This window comes from Callithrix jacchus, chromosome X (genome assembly GCF_049354715.1).
Source record: "Callithrix jacchus isolate 240 chromosome X, calJac240_pri, whole genome shotgun sequence".
Lineage (NCBI taxonomy): Eukaryota > Metazoa > Chordata > Mammalia > Primates > Cebidae > Callithrix > Callithrix jacchus.
In genome coordinates this window covers 57380106-57408090 of record NC_133524.1, presented here as the reverse complement: position 1 = coordinate 57408090, position 27985 = coordinate 57380106, and the positions used below count along the sequence as shown (strand labels likewise).

Sequence of the window (27985 nt, the reverse complement as noted above, 5' to 3'; positions counted from 1 at the left end):
CTGCCTCAGACCCCTTTGCTTTAGTTGAATGGGTGACTCTTGTTTCCCAGGCTTTCCGGTCACCTGTTGAAACAGTGCCCAGATTGCTTTGAGGGCTCATGGTGCTTTTTCACCTGGGAATCTCCTGGCCTGGCTCCCTGTTTCAGTCGCATTTTTTTCAGTTGAACAGGCCACTCTGTCTCACAGGCGTTCCAGTCCCCAGTTGAAAAGATGCCCGGATTTGTGTGAGATTTTAGGCAGAGACCCACTGAGCCAGCTGAAACAGCCACACTGGAGGCTCGTGGTGCTTTTACACCCAGGAATCTCTTGGCCTGGCTCCCTATTTCAGTCCCCTTTTAATCAGTTGAACAGGTGACTCTGTCTCCCAGGTGCTCCTGTTAACAGCTCAAATGGCGCCCACACCTGTGTGAGTTTTTTTCTGTGTGTAAAGACCTGCCGTGCTGGTTGAAACAGCCAGATTGGAGACCCGTGGTGCTCCTCTGCCCAGGAATCTCATAGTTTGTGGGCAATAAAATCCGTGTGAAAATGCAGTAACCACTCATGCTCCGTACTATCTGGGAGCTGCAATCCAGAGCTGCTCCTACTCTGCCATCTTGGATTGAGACTTTTTTGGATGGAATTTTGCTCTTGTTGCTCAGGCTGGAGTGCAATGGTGCAAGCTTGGCTCACCACAACCTCTGCCTCCCAGGTTCATGTGATTCTCCTGCCTCAGCCTCCTGAGTAGGTGAAATTACAGGTATGAACCAAAACGCCTGGCTAATTTTTATATTTTTAGTAAAGATGAAATTTCTTCATTTTGGTCAGGTGATCTACCTGCCTTGGCCTCCCAAAGTGCTGGGATTAAAGGTGTAAGCCACTCATCTGGCCACTTCCTGTCTTTTTACACTTCCTTTCCAGTTTTTGAAAATAAAGCAGGAAATAATCTACCCTGAATATATTTGATAAAAATTCCCCCCCCAAAAAAAAAACAGAAAGAAAAAAAGTGTTTCCATTTCATTGATAAAAATTTACTGCAGTTTGGTACCTGAGTCTAGTTTAGCTGGTGAATGAGCTGATTGATGCGTTCACTCCAATAGCCAGGTGTGCCCATCTCCTTGAGGAAGCCCACTCTATTTTTAGTAACATGAAGGGCCACTGAGAGGTGAAAGGGGCACAAGAACCATGAGATCTCCTGGAAATGCTTCCCTGGGAAGGCAATTTCATGAATGAGGTCTTCCAAGCAAATGAGCCCAAACTCCTCCAATTGCTCCTCAGTCACTGTGTTGTCTCTCAGAGGGATGGTCTTATTGTTGACTTTGGCTTGTCCACATTTCAAAATGAGTTCCTGGACAGAATTCAGATTTTTAAATCCCTAGATCACATAAGGTTCCATTTTATGCAGCATTTTTAGGTTCTGGGGGATGACTTTTAAAAGACACCATGAAAACTTTTCTTTAGGTGAAGTCTTGCAATAGTTCTCTGAACCAGTGAACTCACAACATGAATCCTTTTGATGCACACAACAAAGGCCAAGGAATGTTTATCTGGCGAATCCAAGGCAAGAGGTTTCACTTCTAGATGGTTGAGATGCACCTTGCCATGTTTCTGCTGCCAGGAATCATGTAGGAATGACTCCAGTCACTTAAACCTCAGCCTTTTTCCTTTACCCTGTTCCTTCTTTGCCAGAAGTGCCTGCTTTGCCTGAGTGGCTTTGAGGGCTGAATAAGCCTGCCTCTTTTTCAGGAGATTTTCTGGAAACAAAAGGATTTTCTTTGCTTTTGCTTCACCATCTTTCTAGTGTTGCAGCTACTGATTTGTGCCTTAATTTCAAGGTTTATCTAGGAGTTTTTCATAAGTAAGTTGTTTAATTTCCATGTATTTCTGTAGTTTTCAGAGATTTTGATATTGATTTCTATTTTTATTTCCCTCTGGTCCAAGAGCGTGTTTGGTAAGATTTAATATTTTAATTTATTGAGACTTGAAGTATGAGTGACCATGTAGTGTACGTTTGATGTATAGACGAGCTGAATGTATATTCCATGGTTGTTGGGTGGGGTATTTTGTAGCTGTCTATTAAGTGCAATTGGTCAAGTGTTGAGGTGAAGCCCTGAATTTTGTTGTTAGTTTTCTGCTTCAATAATCTGTCTAACACTGTCAGCTGGGTTTTGAAACCTCCTAATATTATTGTGTAGCTGTCTAAGAATTTTCTTAGGTTATGTAGATTTTGTTCTGTTAATCAGTGCTCCAATGTTGGATGCATACGTGTTTAAGATGAGTCAGTGTTCTTGTTGAATTAAAACCTTTATCATTTTATAATGTCCTTCATTGCCTTTCCTCATTGTTGCTGGCTTAAAAATCAATTTTATCTGATAAAAAGAATAGAAAATACTGGTCTTTTTGTTGTTTGTTTACATGATAGATCTTTCTACATCCTTTCACTTTGAGTCTGTGAAAGTCATTACATGTGAGATGGGCCTCTCAGAGACCACAGATGGTTGGGTCTTGTTTCTTCATCCAGCCTGATATTCTTTTATTTTTTTAAGACAGAGTCTCATTATGACATCCAGGCTAGAGTGCAATGGTGCAATCTCAGCTCACTACAACCCCCACCTCCCAGGTTAAAGCAATTCTCCTGCCTCAGCCTCCTGAGTAGCTGAGATTACAGACACACACCACGACAGGCAGCTAATTTTTGTGTTTTGTCTTTTTTTGTCATTTTAGTAGAGATGGGGTTTTACCATGTTTCTCAGGCTGTTCTCAAACTCCTGACTTCGTGATCCACCTGCCTTGAGCTCCAAAAGAGCTGGGATTACAGGCATGAGCCACCATGCCTGGCCAACACTCTGCCTTTTAATTGGAAAATTTAGCTCATTTATATGCAAGGTTAGTATTGATACACGTGATTTTCTTCCAGTCATGCTATTAGCTGTTTGCTATACAAAATTGATTGGACACTTGTTTTATACTGCATGATGGCTGTGAGCTTGAGTGTTTCTGTGATAGCTGGGGTCACTCTTTTGAATCCATGTTTAGCAGTTCCTTAAGGATGATCTAGTTAAAAAATATTCTCTCAGCATTTTCTTGTCTGAGAATAATTTTATTTCTCCTTCATTTATGAAGGTTATTTGTGAGGATATAAAGTTCTTGGTTGGAATTTCTTGTCTTTAAGGATGCTAAAAATAGACCCCCAATATCTTCTGGTTGCTAAGTTTCCTGTTGAGAGTTCTACTGCTTGCCTAATGGAGTTCTCTCTGTATGTGACTTAACCCTTCTCTCTAGCTGCATTTAAGAGTGTGTGCATGAGGAGAGGACTCAAGATGGCGCTGAGAACAACCCAGGATTTGAGCTCTCGTTGAATTCGCAAACGGTGAGTCGGAGCTGCATTTCCAGACTGATCTTTGTTGCCCACAGAACGGGGAAACTCCCAAGTATAAAAAAGACACGGGGGAGGGGACTCAAGATGGCACTGTGAGAACAACCCAGGATTGGAGCCCGCGTTGAATTCGCAAACGGTGAGTCAGTGCTGCATTTCCAGACTGATCTTTGTTGCCCACAGAACGGGGAAACTCCCAAGTATAAAAAGACACGGGACGCCAGGCAGTAGGTCTGCCTGGCGAAGCTGGAAGCCGGGGCGACGGCGGCCGGCCCTACCCAGCAATCCCCACAGGGCGCACTTGTCCGGGTGCCTTGTTGAACCGGGAACCTGAGACTTGAGAGGGCTGGACTTTAGACTGAACGAGACTTGCACAGTAGCCCAGCCCAGGGGATTGCAGGTACAGATCGTTTGGGATACCCAGTGGGACGAACAAAACCGCGATTTCAAACTATCCCGGGCAGACGGTCCGAGACGCTCTGTGGGGGAGGGGCGTCCACCACTACGGAGGCAGCCTGCCCCAACTGATATACACGCCCACTGCTGAGGCAGCCAGCCGTTGCCGAGGCAACCCGCCCCAACTGAGATACACGCCCACTGCTGACGCAGCCAGCCGTTGCCGAGGCAACCTGTCCCTACTGAGATACACGCCCACTGCTGACGCAGCCTGCCGTTGCTGAGGCAACACGATACAACGAAGAGACTCCACCGCAGGGCATGGCGGAGACCACAGCAGAGCCGACAGGAACAGCGCAAATCACACAACAGCTGGGCGGAGCCTGGGCAGCCAAACAGTGGCTAGTCTGCCTTTGAGCTCGGCAGGACACCTGATCGGACATCCAAAAATAAAGCCCAAACCCCTCAACACAGAGCATTTGAGAAAAAAAAAGGGTTCTTTAATCAGCTGTGTTGCAGCAGAATCAAACATAGCAGCCTAACAGCCCTGAATGAACAACAGAGTGCACAGCTCAGCAATTAAACCCCTATAAAGTACAAACTGTCTCCTCAAGCAGCTCCCTGACCCCTCTATATCCAAAAGACTGTCATTAGGCAGGCATCATCCTGGGACAAAGAGAGCAGAAAAAGAAACTGGTAGCATCCCTCGCTGTGCCACGGCTACTAGAGGTGCACCCCAGACAAGCAGGGTCTGGAGCGGACCTCAACAGTCGTACAGCGAAGGGGCTAGACTGGTAGAAGGAAAACCAAGCAACAGAAATACTTCATCATCAACATTCTGGGTGTCCACTCAGAGACCCAAACGAAAAGTCAGCAACTACGCAGACGACCAGCGGACAAATCCACAAAGATGGGAAGAAACCAGCGCAAAAAGGAGGAAAACACCCGAAACCAGAACACATCGCCTCCTAGAAAGGACCAAGACTCCTCAACAGCAAGGGAACAAAGCTGGACGGAGAATGACTGTGACGAAATGACGGAATTAGACTTCAGAAGATGGATAATGAGAAACTTTTGTGAGCTAAAAGATCATGTATTAAATCAATGCAAAGAAACTAAGAACCTTGAAAAAAGATTTGAAAAAAGATTCGAGGAAATGATAACAAGAATGGATACCTTAGAGAGGAATATGAATGAATTAAAGGAGCTGAAAAACACAATACGAGAACTTCGCGAAGCAAACGCAAGTTTCAATAGCCGAATTGACCAAGCAGAAGAAAGAATATCTGAAGTCGAAGACCAACTCAATGAAATAAAACGAGAAACCAAGATCAGAGAAAAAAGCGCAAAAAGGAATGAACAAAGTCTCCAAGAAATGTGGGACTATGTGAAAAGACCTAACCTACGTTTGATAGGTGTACCAGAAGGGGACGAAGAGAATGAATCCCAGCTGGAAAATACTCTTCAGGACATCATCCAGGAAAATTTCCCCCACCTAGCAAGACAAGCCAACACTCAATTGCAGGAAATACAGAGAACACCACAAAGATATTCCGCAAGAAGAGCAACCCCAAGGCACATAATCGTCAGATTCAACAGGGTTGAAATAAAGGAGAGAATACTAAGGGCAGCCAGAGAGAAAGGTCGGGTCACCCACAAAGGGAAGCCCATCAGACTCACAGCAGATCTCTCGGCAGAAACACTACAAGCCAGAAGAGAGTGGGGGCCAATATTCAACATTCTCAAAGAAAAGAACTTTCAACCCAGAATTTCATATCCAGCCAAACTGAGCTTCAGAAGTGAAGGAAGAATAAAATCCTTTGCGAACAAGCAAGTACTCAGAGATTTTGTCACCACCAGGCCTGCTTTACAAGAGCTCCTAAAAGAGGCACTACACATAGAAAGGATCAATCAGTACCAGCCATTCCAAAATCACACTGAATGCTAAAGAGCTTCAACATAATGAAGAATCTACAAAAACTAACAGGCAAAACAGCCACTTAGAATCAAAATGGCAGTATCAAATTCACACATAACAATATTAACCCTAAATGTAAATGGACTAAATGCACCAATCAAAAGACACAGACTGGCAAATTGGATAAAAATCCAAAACCCATCAGTGTGCTGTATCCAGGAAACCCATCTCACATGCAAGGATACACAAAGGCTCAAAATAAAGGGATGGAGGAAGATTTACCAAGCTAATGGAAAGCAAAAAAAAGCAGGAGTTGCAATTCTCATCTCTGATAAAATAGACTTTAAAGTAACAAAGATGACTGGGTAAGAGACAAAAAAGGCCATTACATAATGGTAAAAGGATCGATACAACAAGAAGAGCTAACGATCCTAAACATATATGGACCCAACACAGGAGCACCCAGATACATAAGGCAAGTTCTTAATGACTTACAGAAGGACTTAGACTCCCACACAATAATAGTGGGAGACTTTAAAAATCCACTGTCAATACTAGACAGATCAACCAGACAGAAAATCAACAAGGATACCCAGAGCTTGAACTCAGACCTGGAGCAAGCAAACCTGGTGGATATTTACAGAACTCTCCACCCCAAATCCACAGAATACACATTCTTCTCAGCACCACATCACACCTACTCTCAAATTGATCACATAATTGGAAGTAAAGCACTGCTCAACAAATGCAAAACAACAGAAATCATAACCAACAGCCTCTCAGACCATAGTGCAATCAAGTTAGAACTCAGAATTCAGAAACCGACCCAGAAACACACAGCTTCATGGAAACTGAACAACTGGCTCTTGAATGTTGACTGGGTAAACAACGAAATGAAAGCAGAAATAAAGAAGTTCTTCGAAACCAATGAGAACGAAGACACAACGTGGCAGAACCTCTGGGACACATTTAAAGCAGTCTCTAGAGGAAAGTATATAGCAATCAGTGCCCATATGAGGAGAATGGAGAGATCCAAAATTGACACCCTATCATCAAAATTGAAAGAGCTAGAGGAGCAAGATCAAAAAAACTCAAAACCCGGCAGAAGACAAGAAATTACTAAGATCAGAGCTGAGCTGAAGGAGATTGAGACACGAAAAACCCTTCAAAAAATCAATAAATCCAAGAGCTGGTTTTTTGAAAAGATCAACAAAATAGACAGACCACTAGCCAGATTGATTAAAAATAAAAGAGAGAATAACCAAATAGATGCAATAAAGAATGATAAAGGGGAAATCACCACAGATTCCACAGAAATTCAAACCATCATCAGAGAATATTAAAAACAACTATATGCGCATAAACTAGTAAACCTGGAAGAAATGGATAAATTCCTGGACTCCTGTGTCCTCCCAAGCCTAAACCAGGAGGAAGCTGAAACTATGAATAGACCAATTACAAGGTCGGAAGTTGAGGCAGCAATTAAGAGCCTACCACACAAAAAAAGCCCAGGTCCAGACGGGTTCACAGCCGAATTCTACCAGACACACGAAGAGGAGCTGGTACCATTCCTTCTAAAACTATTTCAAACAATCCAAAAAGAGGGAATCCTTCCCAAATCATTTTATGAGACCAACATCATCCTGATATCAAAACCCGGCAGAGACCCAAAGAGAAAAGAAAACTTCAGGCCAATATCCATGATGAACATAGATGCAAAAATCTTCAATAAAATATTGGCAAGCCGATTGCAACAGCAAATCAAAAAACTTATTCATCATGATCAAGTAGGATTCATCCCGGGGATGCAAGGCTGGTTCAACATACGCAAGTCTATCAACGTAATTCACCACATAAACAGAACCAAAAACAAAAACCACATGATTATCTCAATTGACGCAGAGAAGGCATTTGACAAAATTCAACAGCCCTTTATGCTAAAAACCCTCAATAAACTCGGTATCGATGGAACGTATCTCAAAGTAATAAAAGCTATTTATGACAAACCAACAGCCAATATCATACTGAATGGGCAAAAACTGGAAGCATTCCCGTTGAAATCTTGCACTAGACAAGGATGCCCTCTCTCACCACTCCTATTCAATATAGTACTGGAAGTTCTAGCCAGAGCAATCAGTCAAGAAAAAGAAATAAAGGGTATTCAAATAGGAAAGGTGGAAGCCAAATTGTCTCTATTTGCAGACGACATGATAGTATACCTAGAAGACCCCATTGCCTCAGCCCAAAAACTCCTGAAACTGATAAACAACTTCAGCAAAGTCTCAGGATATAAAATCAATGTGCAAAAATCACAAGCATTCGTCTACACCAATAACAGACTTAAAGAAAGCCAAATCAAGAGCGAACTGCCATTCGCAATTGCTACAAAAAGAATAAAATACCTTGGAATACAACTCACAAGGAACGTAAGGGACCTCTTCAAGGAGAACTAGAAACCGCTGCTCAAAGAAATCAGAGAGGACACAAACAGATGGAGAAACATTCCATGTTCATGGTTAGGAAGAATTAATATCGTGAAAATGGCTATACTGCCCAAAGTAATTTACAGAATCAATGCTATCCCCATCAAGCTACCATTGACTTTCTTCACAGAACTGGAAAAAACCACCATGAACTTCATATGGAACTAAAAGAGAGCCCGCATAGCCAAGTCAATTCTAAGCAAAAAGAACGCAGCGGGGGGCATCACACTACCGGATTTCAAACTATACTACAAGGCTACAGTAATCAAAACAGCATGGTACTGGTACCAAAACAGAGATATAGACCAATGGAACAAAACAGAGGCACTGGAGGCAACACAACATACATACAACTATACAATCTTTGATAAACCTGAGAAAAACAAGCAATGGGGCAAGGATTCCATGTTTAACAAATGGTGTTGGGAAAACTGCCTAGCCATGTGCAGAAAGCAGAAACTGGACCCCTTCCTGACACCTTACACTAAAATTAACTCCAGATGGATTAAAGACTTAAACATAAGACCTGGCACCATAAAAACCCTAGAAGGAAATCTAGGCAAAACTATCCAGGACATAGGAGTAAGCAAGCTCATGAACAAAACACCAAGAGCATTGGCAACAAAAGCCAAAATAGACAAATGGGACCTAATGAAACTCCACAGCTTCTGCACGGCAAAAGAAACAGTCACTAGAGTGGATTGGCAACCAACAGAATGGGAAAAAATTTTCGCAGTCTACCCATCTGACAAAGGGCTGATATCCAGAATTTACAAACAACTCAAGCAGATTTACAGGAAAAAAACAAACAAGCCCATTCAAAAGTGGGCAAAGGATATGAACAGATACTTTACGAAAGAAGACATATATGAGGCCAACAATCATATGAAAAAATGCTCATCGTCACTGGTCATCAGAGAGATGCAAATCAAAACCACATTGAGATACCATCTCACGCCAGTTAGAATGGCGATCATTAAAATATCTGGAGACAACAGATGCTGGAGAGGATGTGGAGAAAAAGAAACACTTTTACACTGTTGGTGGGAGTGTAAATTAGTTCAACCATTGTGGAAGACAGTGTGGCGATTCCTCAAGGCCTTAGAAATAGAAATTCCATTTGACCCAGCAATCCCATTACTGGGTATATATCCAAAAGACTATAAATCGTTCTACTATAAGGACACATGTACACGAATGTTCATTGCAGCACTGTTTACAATAGCAAAGACCTGGAATCAACCCAAATGCCCATTGATAATAGACTGGATTGGAAAAATGTGGCACATATACACCCTGGAATATTATGCAGCAGTCAGAAATGATGAGTTCGTGTCGTTTGTAGGGACATGGATGAATCTGGAGAACGTCATCCTCAGCAAACTGACACAAGAACAGAAAATGGAACACCGCATATTCTCACTCATAGGCGGGTGATGAAAAATTAGAACACATGGACACAGAAAGGGGAGTACTAAACACTGGGGTCTATTGGGGGGAAAAGGGGAGGGCCAGTGGGAGGGGGATGAGGGGAGTGATAGCCTGGGGAGAAATGCCAAATGTGGGTGAAGGGGAGAAGGAAAGAAAAGCACACTCCCATGTGTATTCCTACGCAACTGTCTTGCATGCTCTGCTCATGTACCCCAAAACCTAAAATCCAATAAAAAATTTAAACAATAAGAAAGAGTGTGTGCATGTGTGTCTGTGCGTGTGTGTGCGTGTGTATGTGTGTTTGCACTGACCTTGGTAAATCTGATTACTATGTTTCTCGGGGATGGTCATCTTATATACTATGTGACCACCATTATCTGTACCACTTTGATTTGCATGTCAACCTCTTCACCAAGATTGGTGTCAACCTCTTCACCTCAAATATAATTTTCCAAGTTTATTATTTTCTTTCCTTCTCTCTCAAGAATGCTGACGTGTCACAGGTTTGGTTTCCTAACATCATTCCATATTTCTTAGAGGTTTTATTCATTTTTTTAATTTCCTTTTTCTTTATTTTTTGTGTGATTGAGGTGATTTGAAAAGCAAAGTATTCAAGCTCTGAGATTCTTTACCCAATTTGGCTATTCTGCTGCTAATACTTCCAATTGTATTATGAAATTCTCATAGTGAGTTTCTAAGTTCTAGAAGCTCTGTTTGGTTGTTTCCGAAAAGGCCCATTTCATCTCTCATCTCTTGGGTCATTTCACTGAATTATTTGGACTACTGGAATTGGATTACGACTTTCTCCTGAATCTCAGTAAGGTTCATTGACACCCAGATCCTGAAGTCTATGTCATCTCAGTCATTCCAGACTCATTAAAAACCATTTCTGGAAAGCTATTGGACTTGTTTTGAGGTCAACAGGAACACTCCGGCTTTTTATATTTCTAGAGTACTTGCACTGATTTATTCCAATCTTTGAAGATTGGTATTTCTTTAACTGTGCTGTAAGTTTAGTATAGTTAAATGGCTATGTTTGCAGATCCTTTCAGAAGGACAGTGTTCTATATAGAATCTTTATGTGTGTTTGAATTCTTGCACTTGGTTTCACAGGTGTACATATTAGTAGGATGATTGAATCAGTGTTGTAGTTTGGGTTGCAATCCAGTAGATGAAGCCTAAGAGTAATGGCTGGTAGCTAGGATAATACCAAGTTGTGCAGTTCTTTTGTATGTCCTTTAGTATGTTGGCATGCCCTTGAGTTGGGAGAACAGAAAGAGACAGCACTCCCCTCATCAGATCTGCTCCTGAGATTTGGAAGAGTCCCTCTGAACAGTGGTGCTGCACTGGCATTTCTTTTATTAGCTGTTCTGTACCACCAACCCTCTCAGGAAGAGGCTGAAGCAGAGAGATATGCCACACTCTATGGACCCAACCTGTGGAGGGAGGCATGCCCATCTCACCTGGCCCAGGAACCCGTTCATCTCTCCCTCTCAGTGTTCTAGAAGTGGGAGCTCCTCCCCTGCTTCAGTACTGTCCACAGATCTCTGTTCCTTGCTCTCTAGTAGCATACTGCAGCCCTGGGTGCACCTAGCTATTCGTCCCCTAGCTGGGGTTCAGTTCTGGCTATCCTAGGGGATCGAATATCCTCCAGGCTAGCCAGGAAAGTACTCAGGTGTATCAATACACTAAGGTTGGGTGATGGGCTGTTATGTGCAACTGCTCCTACAAAGCAGCTAGGCGTGGATGCTAGGAGGGGCTGGCAGGCAAGAAACCTTGCAGGGCCAATGCACCTGGTCCTGCTCTCTCCTGGCTCAGAGGTCACTCTGGCCAGAACAACCTTGGAGGAATGGGAAGACCTGGGGATTGATGCTTATGGGTGCTTTCAGCTAAAGCTGCCCAGAGAACCAAAAGCTTCCAGGCTCCAAACCCTCTGAAGGTCCGTCTCTGTCTGCTCTCTGCCGGATCTTCCTGCGAGCTCATACACCCAGAGGGGACAAGGGTTTCCCTATAGCTAGGATCCCAGATGTTCCCAGTGAACACGAGGCTGTGGTTCCCTCACAAACCCCTTTCCCAGGAGCCATTTAAGGCCAGGCTTCAGTTATTGATTTTTACATCTTTCTTTTCAAATATACTTGCTGAAAGCCATACATTTCCCTTTACGTTCTAATATATCTACATTCCATAAGTTTTGTTACATTATCATATTTTTCTTTCAGTTCAAAAGTTTCCTTGTGATTTATTTCTTTGACCCATGGTTTATTTTAAAGTATGTCATTTACTTTCCAAATATTTCAGATTTTCATTTACTATTGACGCTAGCAAGATGTTACAAAATAAGAAATGTTTCAAAGAAAGCACAGGTATTTATCAGAATCTAAGTTTGGCTTTAGCCAAACTACTTTAAAGACATAAGCCTCAATGTCTTATCTGAAAAATAAGATCAATAATACACTTCTTGTAAGTTGGCTGTGAGGATTAATAGGTACTGATTATAGTGCCCCCATATGCCATACAGAGCTAACAGAGAATGGCCATTATTATTTCTTTTTCCAATGGAAATTGGTGAATAGTTTCTCTCATTTTAAAACGGAAGAAGCAGCATGAGTTGGTCCTTCACCTTTATAACATCCTTTTTAGTTTATATTTTTAGAAAATGTAGCCACTTGTGAGTTAAACTCATGTGGCCAAAAATAAGAGAATAGTACCTTGTAGCTGGAAAGCTTCCTTGACTGTGAAAGGAACTCCAAGGAAGGGCCATTTCTTTTCCAGGGTGGCTTCATCTTCCTGCTTCTCTGCAAGCTTTTTATCTACAGCATGAGCCTCCTTCATCGCCTCCTCAAATCTAAGAAGAAATAAAACGATGCAAACTTTACATAAACAAGTTACCTGACCAACTTTATTAAAAGAATACCCATATTAGTATGTTAATATTTCATCAACATATTAAAGTTAATGTACTTGTCAAGAGCTTTATAAAGCTGACCATTTGAGCCAGTGATTCTCTTTTTAGGAATCCATTACAAGAAAAATAATGCAGAAAAGATCCATGATGGCCGATTAGACACAACTCCAGTGCACAACACCCAGTTAGAGAGAGACGCAGAAATCCAGAGATCTAGCTCCAACAAGGTACCCGGTGCATTTCAACGGGTCTAGTTTTAGGTAAGAAAAGTTCACTGAGGGCAGACTGAGGCAGGGAGAGGCACTGCTTCACCCAGAAAGTGCATCTGACCAATGAGTTGGAGGCTCCCCCTCTGGCACACCAGTCCAGATACAGCACTTCCCCCAAAGCCTCAGCAATACACAGAACAGGGGATCTTTGCAAGTGAAGTTCCGGGAATTACAAGTGCAGAGTTGAATAAGAGCCTGCAGACTGAGCTATTACCCCCTCCCCCACCCCAGAGAGAGAGGGAGCTGTCAGCAAGAGCAGCTGGGTGAGTCCCTACCCCATTACCAGAGAGAAGGGAAGCCGAAAAGGGGAGATGGCCTGCTGCAGCAGAGCAGGTCCCTACCATCCCCCACAAAGCCCAGAGGGCTGAAACTCTGACTCTAGTGGATTGTGCATCCAGTGCCACAGTCTAAGATGAACCCTGAATGATCCAGCCCAGTGGAGGAAGGGCACAACCCACCACTAAAGGGGTGGAACTGGGCTACATATTTTAACAAAAAACACAGGAAATCTACGGAGCAACAGGACAGCATTCTTGAAAACCCAGCCGTGCCTACAGGTCAGCAGAAGAGGCGGGCCTAATATCCCAGTATAAACAAAAAAGACACAGGAAACTTCCCTAGTAACCTGAAGGAGTAACTGGACACTCAGTAGCACCTTCACAGACAGACAAGCAACTTCATCAAGCAGCTCCCTGACAACACAGCCAGGTAAATCCACAAAGATGAGAAAAAAAACTGCACAAAAACAATGAAACCATCAAAGACCAGACACCTCTTCTCCTTAAAGGGATCACAAATCCTCAAAAACACAGGATCACAACTTGACTGAGGAGTGCAACAAATTGACAGAAACAGGCTTCAGAGGTGGATAATAACAAACCTTTCTGAGATAAAGGAACACTTTCTAACTCAATGCAAAGAAATCAAAAACCTTGAAAACAGGTTAGACAAAATGTTAACTAGAATAACCAGCTTAGAGAAGAACATAAATGACGTGATGGAGTTGGAAAACACAGCACGAGAACTATGTGAAACAAAAAACAGGTGTAATAGCCAAATTGATCAAGCAGAAAAAAGAATATCAGAGATTGAAGATCAACACACTGAAAAAAAAAAGAAAAGGCACGACATGAGAAAAAAAGAGTGATGGGAAATGAACAAAGCCTCCAAGAAATATGGGATTATGTAAAAAGACCTAATCTATGATTGATCAGTGTACATGAATATGATGGGGAAAATGAATCCAAACTGGAAAACACACTCCAGGATATTATCCAGGAGAACTTTCCAAGCCCAGCAAGGCAGTCCAAATTTCAAATTCAAGAAATACAGAGAACTCCACAAAGATATTCCTCAAGAAGAGCAACCCCAAAGAACATATTCGTCAGATTCACCAGGGTGGAAATGAAGGAAAAAATACTAAGGGCAGCCACAGAGAAAGGTCAGGTCACCCACAGAGGGAAGCCAATCAGATTCACAGCAGATCTCTTAGCAGAAACCCTACAAGCCAAAAGAGAGTGGGGGTCAATATTCAACATCCTTAAAGAAAAGAACTTTCAACCCAGAATCTCATATCCAGCCAAACTAAGCTTCGTAAGTGAAGGAGAAATAAAATCCTTTACAGACAAGTAATTACTGAGAGGTTTTGTCAGTAGCAAACCTGTCCTACAAGAGCTCCTGAAAGAAACACTAAGCATGGAAAGGAACAAGTACCAGTCACTGCATAAGCAAATGAGTTGGCAAAGACCAAACATGCAATAAAAAAAATGAGTCAACAAATGGAAAAGAAAGCCAGCCAGTAACAAAATGGCAGGATCATATTCACACATAACAACATTAACATTGAACGTAAATGGTCTAAATGCCCCAATCAATAGATACAGACTGGAAAACTGGGTAAAAAGTCAGAACTCATCTGTGTGCTGTATTCAAGAAACCCATCTCGCGTACAAAGACACACATAGACTTTTCAAAATAAAGGGATGGAAGAAGATTTACCAAGCAAATGGAGAACAGAGAAAAGTAAGGGTTGCAATCCTAGTCTCTGATAAAATGGGCTTCAAACCAACAAAAATCAAAAGAGAAAAAGAAGGACACTACATAATGGCAAAATAATCAATCCAACAGGAAGAACTAACTGTCCTAAATATATACACCTTCAACACAGGAGCACACAGATACATAAAGCAAGCTCGTAAAGACCTTAAGTGAAACTTAGACTCCCACACAATAAAAGTGGGAGACTTCAATACTCCACTGTCAATATTAGACAGATCAACAAAACAGAAAATTAACAAGGATATCCAGGACTTCAAAGCAGAGCTGGACAAAGTAGACCTAATACAAATATACAGAATGTTCCACCACAAATCCAGCACAATGTGGTGCTGAGAATATACATTTTTCTCAGCACCACATTGCACTTACTCTAAAATTTACCACATCATTTGAAGCAAATCACTACTCAGCAAATGCAAAAGAACAGAAATCATAACAAACAGTCTCTCAGACCACATCACAATCAGATTAGAACTCAGGATCAAGAAACACACTCAAACCCACACAAGCACTTGGAAACTGAACAACACTCTTCTGAATGTCGACTGGATAAACTATAAAATGAAGGTAGAAATAAAGATGTTCTTAAAAACCAACCAGAATGAAGATACAACTTAATAGAATATCAGGGACACCTTTAAAGCAGTGACGAGAGGAAAATTTTAGAGCAATAAATGCAGACATGACAAGAGAGGAAAGATCTAAAATCTACATTCTATCGTCAAAATTGAAAGAGTTAGAGGAGGAAGATCAAAAAAAAACTCAAAAGCTAGCAGAAGACAAGAAATAACTAAGATCAGAGAATAACTGAAGGAGATAGAGACACAAAAAACTCTTCAAAATATTAATAAATCATATATTTGTTGGCCTCATGTATGTCTTCTTTTATAAAGTGTCTGTTCATATCCTTTGTCTGCTTTGAAATGGGCTTGTTTGCTTTTTTCTTGTAAATCTGTTTGAGTTCTTTGTAAATTCTGGATATCAGCCCTTTGTCAGATGGATAAACTGCAAAAATGTTTTCCCATTCAGCTGGTTGCCGATTCACTCTAATGACTGTTTCTTCTGCCGTGCAGAAGCTGTGGAGTTTGATTAGGTCCCATTTGTCTATTTGGCTTTTGTTGCCAATGCTTTTGGTGTTTTGGTCATGAAGTCCTTGCCTACACCTATGTCCTGAATGGTTTTGCCTAGATTTTCTTCTAGGATTTTTATGGTGTTAGGTCTTATGTTTAATTCTTTAATCCATCTGGAGTTAATTTTAGTGTAAGGTGTAAGAAAAGGGTCTAGTTTCTGCTTTCTGCACATGGCTAGCCAGTTTTCTAACACCATTTATTAAACAGGAAATCCTTTCCCCATTGCTTGTTTTTGTCAGATATGTTAAAGATTGGATGGCTGTAGATATGTTCCATTTGACCAAGCAATCCCATTACTGGGTATATATCCAAAGGATTATAAATCGTCTACTATAAGGACACATGCACATGAATTTTCATTGCAGCACTGTTTACAATAGCAAAGACCTGGAACCAACCCAAATGTCCATCGATGATAGACTGGACAGGAAAAATGTGGCACATATACACCATGAAATATGCAGCCATCAAAAACGATGAGTTCTTGTCTTTTGTAGAGATATGGATGAATCTGGAGAACATCATTCTCCGCAAACTGACACAAGAGCAGAAAAGCAAACACCATATGTTCTCACTCATAGGCGGGTGTAGAACAATGAGAAAACATGGACACAGGAAGGGGAGCACTACCTACTGGGGTCTGTTGGGGGGAAGTAGGGGAGTGACAGCGGGGGGTGGGGAGTTGGGGAGAGATAGTATGGAGAGAAATGCCAGATATAGGTGATGGGAAGGAAGGCAGAAAATCACACTGCCACATGTGTACCTATGCAACAATCTTGCATGTCCTTCACATGTACCCCAAAACTTAAATGCAATGAAAAAAAATAAATAAAAAATAAAAAACAAAATCAATAAATCCAGGAGCTGGTGTTTTGAAAATATCAACGAAATAGAGAGACCACTAGCCAGATTAATGAAAAGGAAAAGAGAGAAGAATCAAATAGATGCAATAAAAAATGACAAAGAGGATATCACCACTGATCGCACAGAAATACAAACTACCATCAGAGATTACTACAAACAGCTCTACTCACAGAGAGCCAAACCAAGAGCAAACTCCCATTCACAATAGCTACAAACAGAATAAAATACCTAGGAATACCACTGACAAAAACATAAAGGACATCTTCAAGGAGAACTACAAACCCCCGCTCAATGAAATAAGAGACGACACAAACAGATGGAGAAATATTCCATGCTCATGGTTAGGAAGAATCAATATTGTAAAAATGATCATACTGCCAAAAGTAATGTATAGATTCAATGCTATCTCCATCAAGCTACCAATGACCTTCTTCACAGAACTGGAAAAAAAAACCACTTTGTATTTCATATGGAATCACAAAAGACCTGGCATAGCGAATACATTCCTAAGCAAAAAGAACAAAGCTGGAGGCATCACACCACCAGACTTCAAATGATACTACAAGGCTACAGTAATCAAAACAGCATGGCACTGGTACCAAAACAGAGATATAGACCAATGGAACAGAACAGAGACCCCAGAAGAAACACCACACATCTACAACCATCTGATCTTTGAAAAACCTGGCAAAAACAAGCAATGGGGATAGGACTCCATGCTTAATAAATGGTTTTGAGAAAACTGGCTAGCAATGTGCAGAAAGCAGAAACTGGACCCCTACCTGTCACCTTACACTAAGATTAACTCCAGATGGATCAAAGACTTAAACATAAAACCTAACACCATTAAAACACTAGGAGAAAACAAAGGCAAAACCATCCAGGACATAGGCATAGGCAAGGACTTCATGACTAAAACACCGAAAGCAATGGCAATGAAAGCCAAGATAGACAAATGGAATCTAATTAAACTCCATAGCTTCTGTACAGCAAAAGAAACCATCATTAGAGCAAATCAGCAACCAACAAAATGGGAAAAAAATGTTGTAATCTACCCATCAGACAAAGGGCTAATATTCAGAATCTACAAAGAACTAAAACAGATATACGAGAAAAACACAAACAACCCCATTCAAAAGTGGGTGAAGGATATGAACAGACACTTTTCAAAAGAAGAAATATATGAGGCCAATAAACATATGAAAAAATGCTCATCATCACTGGTCATTAGAGAAATGCAAATCAAAACCACACTGAGGTATCATCTCACACCAGTTAGAATGATGAACATTAAAAAATCTGGAGACAACAGATGCTAGAGAGGATGTGGAGAAATAGGAACACTCTTACACAGTTGGTGGGAGTGTAAACAATAGCAAAAACCTAAAACTAACCCAAATGCCCATTGATGATAGACTGGACAGGGAAAATGTGGAACATATACACCATGAAATACTATGCAGCCATCAAAAATGATGAGTTCATGTCCTTTGTAGGGATATGGATGAACCTGGAAACCATCATTCTCAGCAAACTGACACAAGAACAGAAAATCAAACACCGCATGTTCTAACTCATAGGCAAGTGTTGCACAACGAGAACACATGGACACAGGGAGGGGAGCATCACACACTGGGGTCTGTCAGGGAGAAATAGGGAAGGGACAGCGGGGGATGAGGAGTTGGGGAGAGATAGCATGGGGAGAAATGTCAGATATAGGTGATGGGGAGGAAGGCAGCAAATCACACTTCCATGTGTGTACCTATGCAACAATCTTGCATGTTCTTCACATGTACCCCAAAACCTAAAATGCAATAAATGAATAAATAAATAAATAAAAATTTAAAAAAAGAAATCTGGAGACAACAGATACTGGAGAGGATGTGAGAAATAGGAACACTCTTACATAGTTGGTGGAAGTGTAAATTAGTTCAACCGTTGTGGCAGACATTGTGGTGATTTCTCAAGGATCTAGAAATAGAAATTCCATTTGACCCAGCAATCTTATTACTGGGTATATACCTAAAGAACTATAAATCATTCTACTATAAAGACACATGCACACGTATGTTCATTGCAGCCCTGTGTACAATAGCAAAGACCTGGAACCAATGCAAATGCCCATCAATGATAGACTTCACAAAGAAAATATGGTATATATACACCATGGAATACTATGCAGCCATAAAAACGATGAGTTCGTGTCCTCTGTAGAAACTTGGATGAATCTGGAAACTATCATTCTCAGCCAACTGACACAAGAACAGAAAGCCAAACACCGTATGTTCTCACTCATAGGTGGGTGTTGAATAATGAGAGCATGTGGACTCAGGGAGAGGAGCATCACACACTGGGGACAGTTGGGGGGGTAGGGGAGAGAAAATGGGTGGTGGGGATTGAGGGGAGGGTGAGGAGGGATAACATGGGAAAAATGCCAGATATAGGAATCACCTAAATTAAAATAAATAAATTTGTTTAAAAAGAACAGTAATCCAATATAGTGAGAAATATCCATACAGAAATCTGTTCAGTGCTTCATTATTTATATTAGAAGAAAAACATAAAATCTCCTTGTCACCAAATAAATAATCATAGATATCTACAAGAGGCAACCGTATTAGCCATTAAAAGTGGTGTTGTCCCATGGAATATTATGCAGCAATCAGAAATGACGAGTTTGTGTCGTTTGTGGGGACATGGATGAATCTGGAGAACATCATTCTCAGCAAACTGACACAAGAACAGAAAATGAAACACCACATATTCTCACTCATAGGCGGGTGATGGAAGGTGAGAACACATGGACACAGGGAGGGGAGTACTAAACACTGGTGTCTATTGGGGGGAAAAGGGGAGGGCCAGTGGGAGGGGGAGGTGGAGAGGGATAGCCTGGGGAGAAATGCCAAATGTGGGTGAAGGGGAGAAAGGAAACAAAACACACTGCCATGTGTGTACCTACGCAACTGTCTTGCATGTTCTGCTCATGTACCCCAAAACCTAAAATGCAATAAAAAATTAAAAAAAAAAAAGTGGTGTTGTCTAAAGGCCATAAACAGTCACTTCTCAAAAGAAGACATTTATATTGACAACAAACAATGAAAAAAAGCTCAACATCACTGATCATTAAAGAAATGCAAATCAAAACCAAAATGAGATACCATCTCACACCAGTCAGAATGGCAATTATTAAAAAGTCAAGAAACAACAGATACTGCTGAGGCTGCAGAGGTAAAGGAACACTTTTACGCTGTTGGTGAGAATGTAAATTAGTTCAACCATTGTGAAAGACAATGTGGCAATTCCTCAAAGACCTAGAACCAGAAATTCCATCTGATCCAGCAATCCCATTACTGGGTTTATACCCAAAAGAATATAAGTCATTCTGTTATACAAATGCATGCACACATATGTTTATTGCAGCACTGCTCACAATAGCAAGGACATGGAATCAACCCAAATTTTCAACAATGATAGACTCAATTAAAAACAATGGTACATATACAGCATAGAATACTATGCTGCCATAAAAATGAATTAGATTATATTCTTTGCAGGTCCATGGATGTAACTGGAAGCCATTATCCTGCGCAAACTAACACAGAAATCGAAAACCAAACACTATACCTTCTCACACATAAGTGGGAGCTAAAAATGAGAACACATGGACACAGGGAGGGAAACAACACACACTGGGGCCTGTCAGCTGTGGGAAGAGCTTCAGGAAAAACAGCGAATATATGCTGGGCCTAACACTTAGGTGATGGGTTGATAGGTGTAGCAAACCACCATGGCACATGTTTACCTATGTAACAAACCTGCACATCCTGCACATGTACCCCAGAACTTAAAATAAAATAAAAAGTGGTGTTTCCTAAAAGTTCTACTGCCCTTTGGAAATTCAACGATGTAATATTATTTAATGTAAGTGAAAAGAGAGGGTTAAAGCAGTATATTCCTAGTATAACCTCAATCATGTGAAAATTGTAAGCAAAACATTAACAGTGAATAACTACACTTTTGGTGCTAGGATTATAGGTAATTTTTTGTTTTTTGCAAATGTTCCATAATAGGCATGATTACAGCAATTCCCAGAATAAAGTACAATATTCAACATGCCCAAAAGAACACAGTTTAAATGTATGTGGTAATACAATCATTAACTATGCAATTCCAGTATGATTTCTCAGTATCACAAATATTAATTATTGAAAATGGAACATAAAATCCACTACTTAACCTTTGGTATGACTTAAAATAACTTTAATAATTATCTTTGGGCTCACTGGAAATAGTAATGGTGCTTATTGATTACTTCAACAAATATTGAAAGCACATAAAAATGAATATGATGATGTCTATGCCTTCAAGATGAATAAAAATTAAGAAACTCTCATTTTGTAGTTTTGTGAACTATGGAAGCTCTTTTATTTTACTGGATTTCAGTTGTTTCGATTGTAAATTGGGGACAATAATATCTACCTAGCATGGTGATTGTTAGGATGCATTAGGAAAATGGATGTAAAGAACTGTTGGAAGTTCCTAAGAAGGAGGATTTATCACTGTCATGTGTATATGACAATATGCTAGAAATGGAGGAGACATGAATTATAGAGTGTGCCAGGATGATGATGATGATGATGATGATGATGATTCTTAGCAATTAATGATATATGCCAGGTACTGGGCAGTATTTAAATATTGTACAGTCACTTAATCCTGACACTCACATGATGTAATAAACAACCTACAGAATGGGAGAAAATATTCACAAACTATTCATCCAACAGAGATCTAATATCCAGAATCTATAAGGAACTTAAATAATTAAACAAGCAAAAAACAAATAACCCCATTTAAATGTAGGCAAAAGACATGAACAGACAATTCTCTAAAGTATATAGACAAGTGGCCAAGAAATCTATGGAAAAAATGCTCATCATCAATAATCATCAGATAAATGCAAATAAAAACCACTATTAGATACCCTCTCACACCAGTCAGAATGGCTACTATTAAAAAAGTAAAGAAACAACAGATACTGGCGAGTCTGCAAAGAAAAGGGAATGCTTCTACACTGTTGACAGAAATGTATATTAGTTCATCTAGAGTAGAAAACAGTTCGGAGATTTCTCAAATAACTTAAAACAGAGCTACCATTTGACCTAGCAATCCCATTACTGGGTATATATCCAAAAGAAAATAGCGTTACCAAAAGACACATGCATTTGTATGTTCATCACTATGCTATCACAATACCAAAGACATGGAATCAATCTAGATACCCATCAATGTTGGACTAGATAAAGATAATTTGGAATACATGCATTGTGGAATACTACACTGCCATAGAAAGAACAAAATCATGTTTTTTGCAGCAACATGGATGTGCCCAAAGGTCATTATCCTAAGCTAATTAAGAAAGAAGCAAAAACCAGATATCACATTGTTCTCATTTCTCAGTGGGAGCTAAATACTGGATACACATGACCATAAAAATCACAACAATAGACACTGGAGACTAATAGAGGAGGAAGGATGTGATGAAGGGAAAGGTTTGAAAAACTGTTAGATATCATGCTACTATCTGGGCGATGGGACCATTTCTGTCTCAAATCTCAGTATCATACAATATATTCATATAACAAACCTGCACATGTGCCCCTTGAATCTAAAATAAATGTCAAAATTATATTTTTTAATGTGGCTAATACAAAATGTTGACAGTAGTTTTTGATATATTTAGTTAAATAATATATGCTATTAAAATTAATTCCACCTGTTTCTTTTCACTTTTTAAAATACAGCTGCTAGAATATGTAAAATTGCATATTTGCCTCATAATGTATTTCTATTGAGCAATATTAATATAGAGAGAGAATGCATAGTTTTACCTCTCAGCTCCCCTATTTACTGTGTCTCCTTTGGAAACTTACTTAACCTTTCTGTATTTCAGTTTCCTCATAAGTGTAATGGAGAAAAAAATAGTTACCTCGGAGTCGGACTCAAGATGGCGCTGTGAGAAAAACCCAGGATTGGAGCTCTCGTTGTGTCCGCGGAGAGGTGAGTCTGAGCTGCATTTCCAGACTGATCTTTGTTGCCCACGGAACGGGGAAATTCCCAAGTGAAGAGGAGACACGGGACGCCAGGCAGAACCTCCGCTGGGCGAAGCCGGCAGCCGGAGTGGCGGCGGCCGGCCCTACCCAGTGCTCACCACAGGGCGCACTAGTCCGGGTGCCCCATTGAACTGGCAGCCGGAGATGTGAGAGGGCTGGACTTGAGACAGAGCTAGACTTGGACAGTGGGCCAGCCCAGAGGACTGCAGGGACAGAGCGTTAGGGGTGGCCCAGTGGGACAAACAAAACTGCAATTTCAAACAAGCCCCGTGCAGACAGCCCGAGACGCTCTGTGGGGGAGGGGCGTCCACCATTACCGAGGCAACCCGCCCAAACTGAGATACACGCCCATTGCTGACGCAGCCAGCTGTTGCCGAGGCAACCCGTCCCTACTAGGATACACGCACACTGCTGACACAGCCTGCCGTTCCCGACGCAACCCGCTAAAACAGAGAGACTCTGCTGCAGGGCGTGGCGGAGAACACAGCAGAGCCAGGACGAGCCTCACAACAGCAGGGCGGAGCCTCGGCAGGCAAACAGTGGCTAGTCTGTGTCCTAGCTGGGCAGGACCTCAACGGACATCCAAAAATAAAGCCCAAACCCCTCAACACAGAGCATTTGAGAAAAAAAGGGTTTTTTAATGAGCTCTGTTGCAGCAGAATCAAACATAGCAGCCTAACAGCCCTGAATGAAAAACAGAGCTCACAGCTCAGCAATTGAGCACCTATAAAGTACACACTGTCTCCTCAAGCAGCTCCCTGACCCCACTATATCCAAAACACTGACATTAGGCAGGCATCATCCTGGGACAAAGATAGCAGAAAAAGAAACTGGTAGCATCCCTCGCTGTGCCACAGCAGCTAGAGGTGCACCCCAGACAAGCAGGGTCTGGAGCGGACCTCAGCAGTCATACAGCAAAGGGGCTAGACTGGTAGAAAGAAAACTAAACAACAGAAATACTTCATCATCAACATTCTGGGTGTCCACTCAGAGACCCAATCGAAAAGTCAGCAACTACGCAGACGACCAGCGGACAAATCCACAAAGATGGGAAGAAACCAGCGCAAAGAGGAGGAAAACACCCGAAACCAGAACACCTCGCCTCCTAGAAAGGAACAAAACTCCTCACCAGCAAGGTAACAAAGCTGGACGGATAATGACTGTGACGAAATGATGAAATTAGACTTCAGAAGGTGGATAATGAGAAACTTTTGTGAGCTAAAAGATCATGTATTAAATCAATGCAAAGAAACTAAGAACCTTGAAAAAAGATTTGAAAAAAGATTCAAGGAAATGATAACAAGAATGGATAACTTAGAGAGGAATATGAATGAATTAAAGGAGCTGAAAAACAAAAAAGCACCTGTTGCAATTCTCATCTCTGATAAAATAGACTTTAAAGCAACAAAGATCAAAAGAGACAAAGAAGGCCATTACATAATGGTAAAAAAATCGATACAACAAGAAAAGCTAACGATCCGAAACATATATGGACCCAATGCAGGAGCACCCAGATACATAAGGCAAGTTCTTAATGACTTACAAAAGGACTTAGACTCCCACACAATAATAGTGGGAGACTTTAACACTCCACTGTGAATACTAGACAGATCAACCATACAGAAAATCAACAAGGATATCCAGGGCTTGAACTCAGACCTGGAGAAAGCAAACCTGATAGGCATTTACAGAACTCTCCACCCCATTTCCACAGAATACACATTCTTCTCAGCACCACATCACACCTACTCTAAAATTGACCACATAATTGGAAGTAAAGCACTACTCAACAAATGCAAAACAACTGAAATCATAACAAACAGCCTCTCAGACCATAGTGCAATCAAGTTAGAACTCAGAATTCAGAAACCGACCCAGAACCGCACAGCTTCATGGAAACTGAACAACTGGCTCTTGAATGTTGACTGGGTAAACAATGAAATAAAGGCAGAAATAAAGAAGTTCTTCGAAACCAATGAGAACGAAGACACAACGTGCCAGAACCTCTGGGACACATTTAAAGCAGTCTCTAGAAAAAAGTATAGAGCAATAAGTGCCCATATGAGGAGAATGGAGAGATACAAAATTGACACCCTATCGTCAAAATGGAAAGAGCTAGAGGAGCAAGATCAAAAAAACTTAAAACCCAGCAGAAGACAAAAAATAACTAAGATAAGAGCTGAACTGAAGGAGATTGAGACACGAAAAACCCTTCAAAAAATCAATAAATCCGAGAGCTGGTTTTTTGAAAAGATCAACAAAATAGACAGACCACTAGCCAGATTGACTAAAAAGAAAAGAGAGAACAACCAAATAGATGCAATAAAAAATGATAAAGGGGAAATCACCACAGATTCCACAGAAATTCAAACCATCACCAGAGAATATTACAAACAACTCTATGCACATAAACTAGTAAACCTGGAAGAAATGGATAAATTCCTGGACTCCTGTGTCCTCCCAAGCCTAAACCAGGAGGAAGCTGAAACTATGAATAGACCAATAACAAGGTCTGAAGTTGAGGCAGCAATTAAGAGCCTACCACACAAAAAAAGCCCAGGTCCAGACGGGTTCACAGCCGAATTCTACCAGACACACAAGGAGGAGCTGGTACCATTCCTTCTAAAACTATTTCAAACAATCCAAAAAGAGGGAATCCTTCCCAAATCATTTTACGAGACCAATATCATTCTGATACCAAAACCCGGCAGAGACGCAACGAGAAAAGAAAACTTCAGGCCAATATCCATGATGAACATAGATGCAAAAATCTTCAATAAATTTTTGGCAAGCCGATTGCAACAGCAAATCAAAAAACTTATTCATCATGACCAAGTAGGATTCATCCCAGGGATGCAAGTCTGGTTCAACATACGCAAGTCTATCAATGTAATTCACCACATAAACAGAACCAAAAACAAAAACCACATGATTATTTCAATTGATGCAGAGAAGGCATTTGACAAAATTCAACAGCCCTTTATGCTAAAAACCCTCAATAAACTCGGTATTGATGGAACGTATCTCAAAGTAATAAAAGCTATTTATGACAAACCAACAGCCAATATCATACTGAATGGGCAAAAACTGGAAGCATTCCCTTTGAAATCTGGCACTAGACAAGGATGCCCTCTTTCACCACTCCTATTCAATATAGTACTGGAAGATCTAGCCAGAGCAATCAGGCAAGAAAAAGAAATAAAGGGTATTCAAATAGGAAAGGTGGAAGCCAAATTGTCTCTATTTGCAGACGACATGATAGTATACCTAGAAGACCCCATTGCCTCAGCCCAAAAACTCCTGAAACTGATAAGCAACTTCAGCAAAGTCTCAGGATATAAAATCAATGTGCAAAAATCACAAGCATTCGTCTACACCAATAACAGACTTAAAGAAAGCCGAATCAAGAACGAACTGCCATTTGCAATTGCTACAAAAAGAGTAAAATACCTTAGAATACAACTCACGAGGAACGTAAGAGACCTCTTCAAGGAGAACTACAAACCACGGCTCAATGAAATCAGAAAGGACACAAACAGATGGAGAAACATTCCATGTTCATGGTTAGGAAGAATTAATATCGTGAAAATGGCTATACTGCCCAAAGTAATTTACAGAATCAATGCTATCCCCATCAAGCTACCATTGACTTTCTTCACAGAACTGGAAAAAACCACCATGAACTTCATATGGAACCAAAATAGAGCCCGCATAGCCAAGTCAATTCTAAGCAAAAAGAACACAGCAGGGGGCATCACACTACCGGATTTCAAACTATACTACAAGGCTACAGTAATCAAAACAGCATGGTTCTGGTACCAAAACAGAGATATAGACCAATGGAACAAAACAGAGGCACCGGAGGCAACACAACATACATACAACTATACAATCTTTGATAAACCTGACAAAAACAAGCAATGGGGCAAGGATTCCATGTTTAACAAATGGTGTTGGGAAAACTGGCTAGCCATGTGCAGAAAGCAGAAACTGGACCCCTTCCTGACACCTTACACTAAAATTAACTCCAGATGGATTAAAGACTTAAACATAAGACCCGGCACCATAAAAACCCTAGAAGGAAGTCTAGGCAAAACTATCCAGGACATAGGAGTAGGCAAGGACTTCATGAACAAAACACCAAAAGCATTGGCAACAAAAGCCAAAATAGACAAATGGGACCTAATGAAACTCCACAGCTTCTGCACAGCAAAAGAAACAGTCACTAGAGTGGATCGGCAACCAACAGAATGGGAAAAAATTTTCGCAGTCTACCCATCTGACAAAGGGCTGATATCCAGAATTTACAAAGAACTCAAACAGATTTACAGGAAAAAATCAAACAAGCCCATTCAAAAGTGGGCAAAGGATATGAACAGATACTTTACGAAAGAAGACATATATGAGGCCAACAATCATATGAAAAAATGCTCATCGTCACTGGTCATCAGAGAGATGCAAATCAAAACCACATTGAGATACCATCTCACGCCAGTTAGAATGGCGATCATTAAAAAATCTGGAGACAACAGATGCTGGAGAGGATGTGGAGAAAAAGAAACACTTTTACACTGTTGGTGGGAGTGTAAATTAGTTCAACCATTGTGGAAGACAGTGTGGCGATTCCTCAAGGCCTTAGAAATAGAAATTCCATTTGACCCAGCAATCCCATTACTGGGTATATATCCAAAAGACTATAAATCGTTCTACTATAAGGACACATGCACACGATTGTTCATTGCAGCACTGTTTACAATAGCAAAGACCTGGAATCAACCCAAATGCCCATTGATAATAGACTGGATTGGAAAAATATGGCACATATACACCATGGAATATTATGCAGCAATCAGAAATGATGAGTTTGTGTCGTTTGTAGGGACATGGATGAATCTGGAGAACGTCATCCTCAGCAAACTGACACAGGAACAGAAAATGAAACACCGCATATTCTCACTCATAGGTGGGTGATGAAAAATCAGAACACATGGACACAGAAAGGAAAGTACTAAACACTGGGGTCTATTGGGTGGAAAAGGGGAGGGCCAGTGGGAGGGGGAGGTGGG

At 40.9% G+C, this 27985-nt stretch overlaps 1 protein-coding gene and 1 pseudogene across 3 annotated transcripts in view; both read right to left on the bottom strand.

The window, feature by feature from the left end:
• FAAH2 (fatty acid amide hydrolase 2) overlaps window positions 1-27985 on the bottom strand; it is a 297578-nt gene that overhangs the window by 249288 nt on the left and 20305 nt on the right. For all 3 annotated transcript variants that reach the window (XM_078362584.1, XM_078362586.1, XM_078362585.1), the window contains exon 3: window positions 12289-12425. In XM_078362584.1, the coding sequence (XP_078218710.1) occupies window positions 12289-12425 (137 nt within the window). The remainder of the gene's footprint in view (window positions 1-12288; window positions 12426-27985) is intronic.
• Window positions 937-11064, bottom strand: LOC128930614 (large ribosomal subunit protein uL30-like 1 pseudogene; annotated as a pseudogene).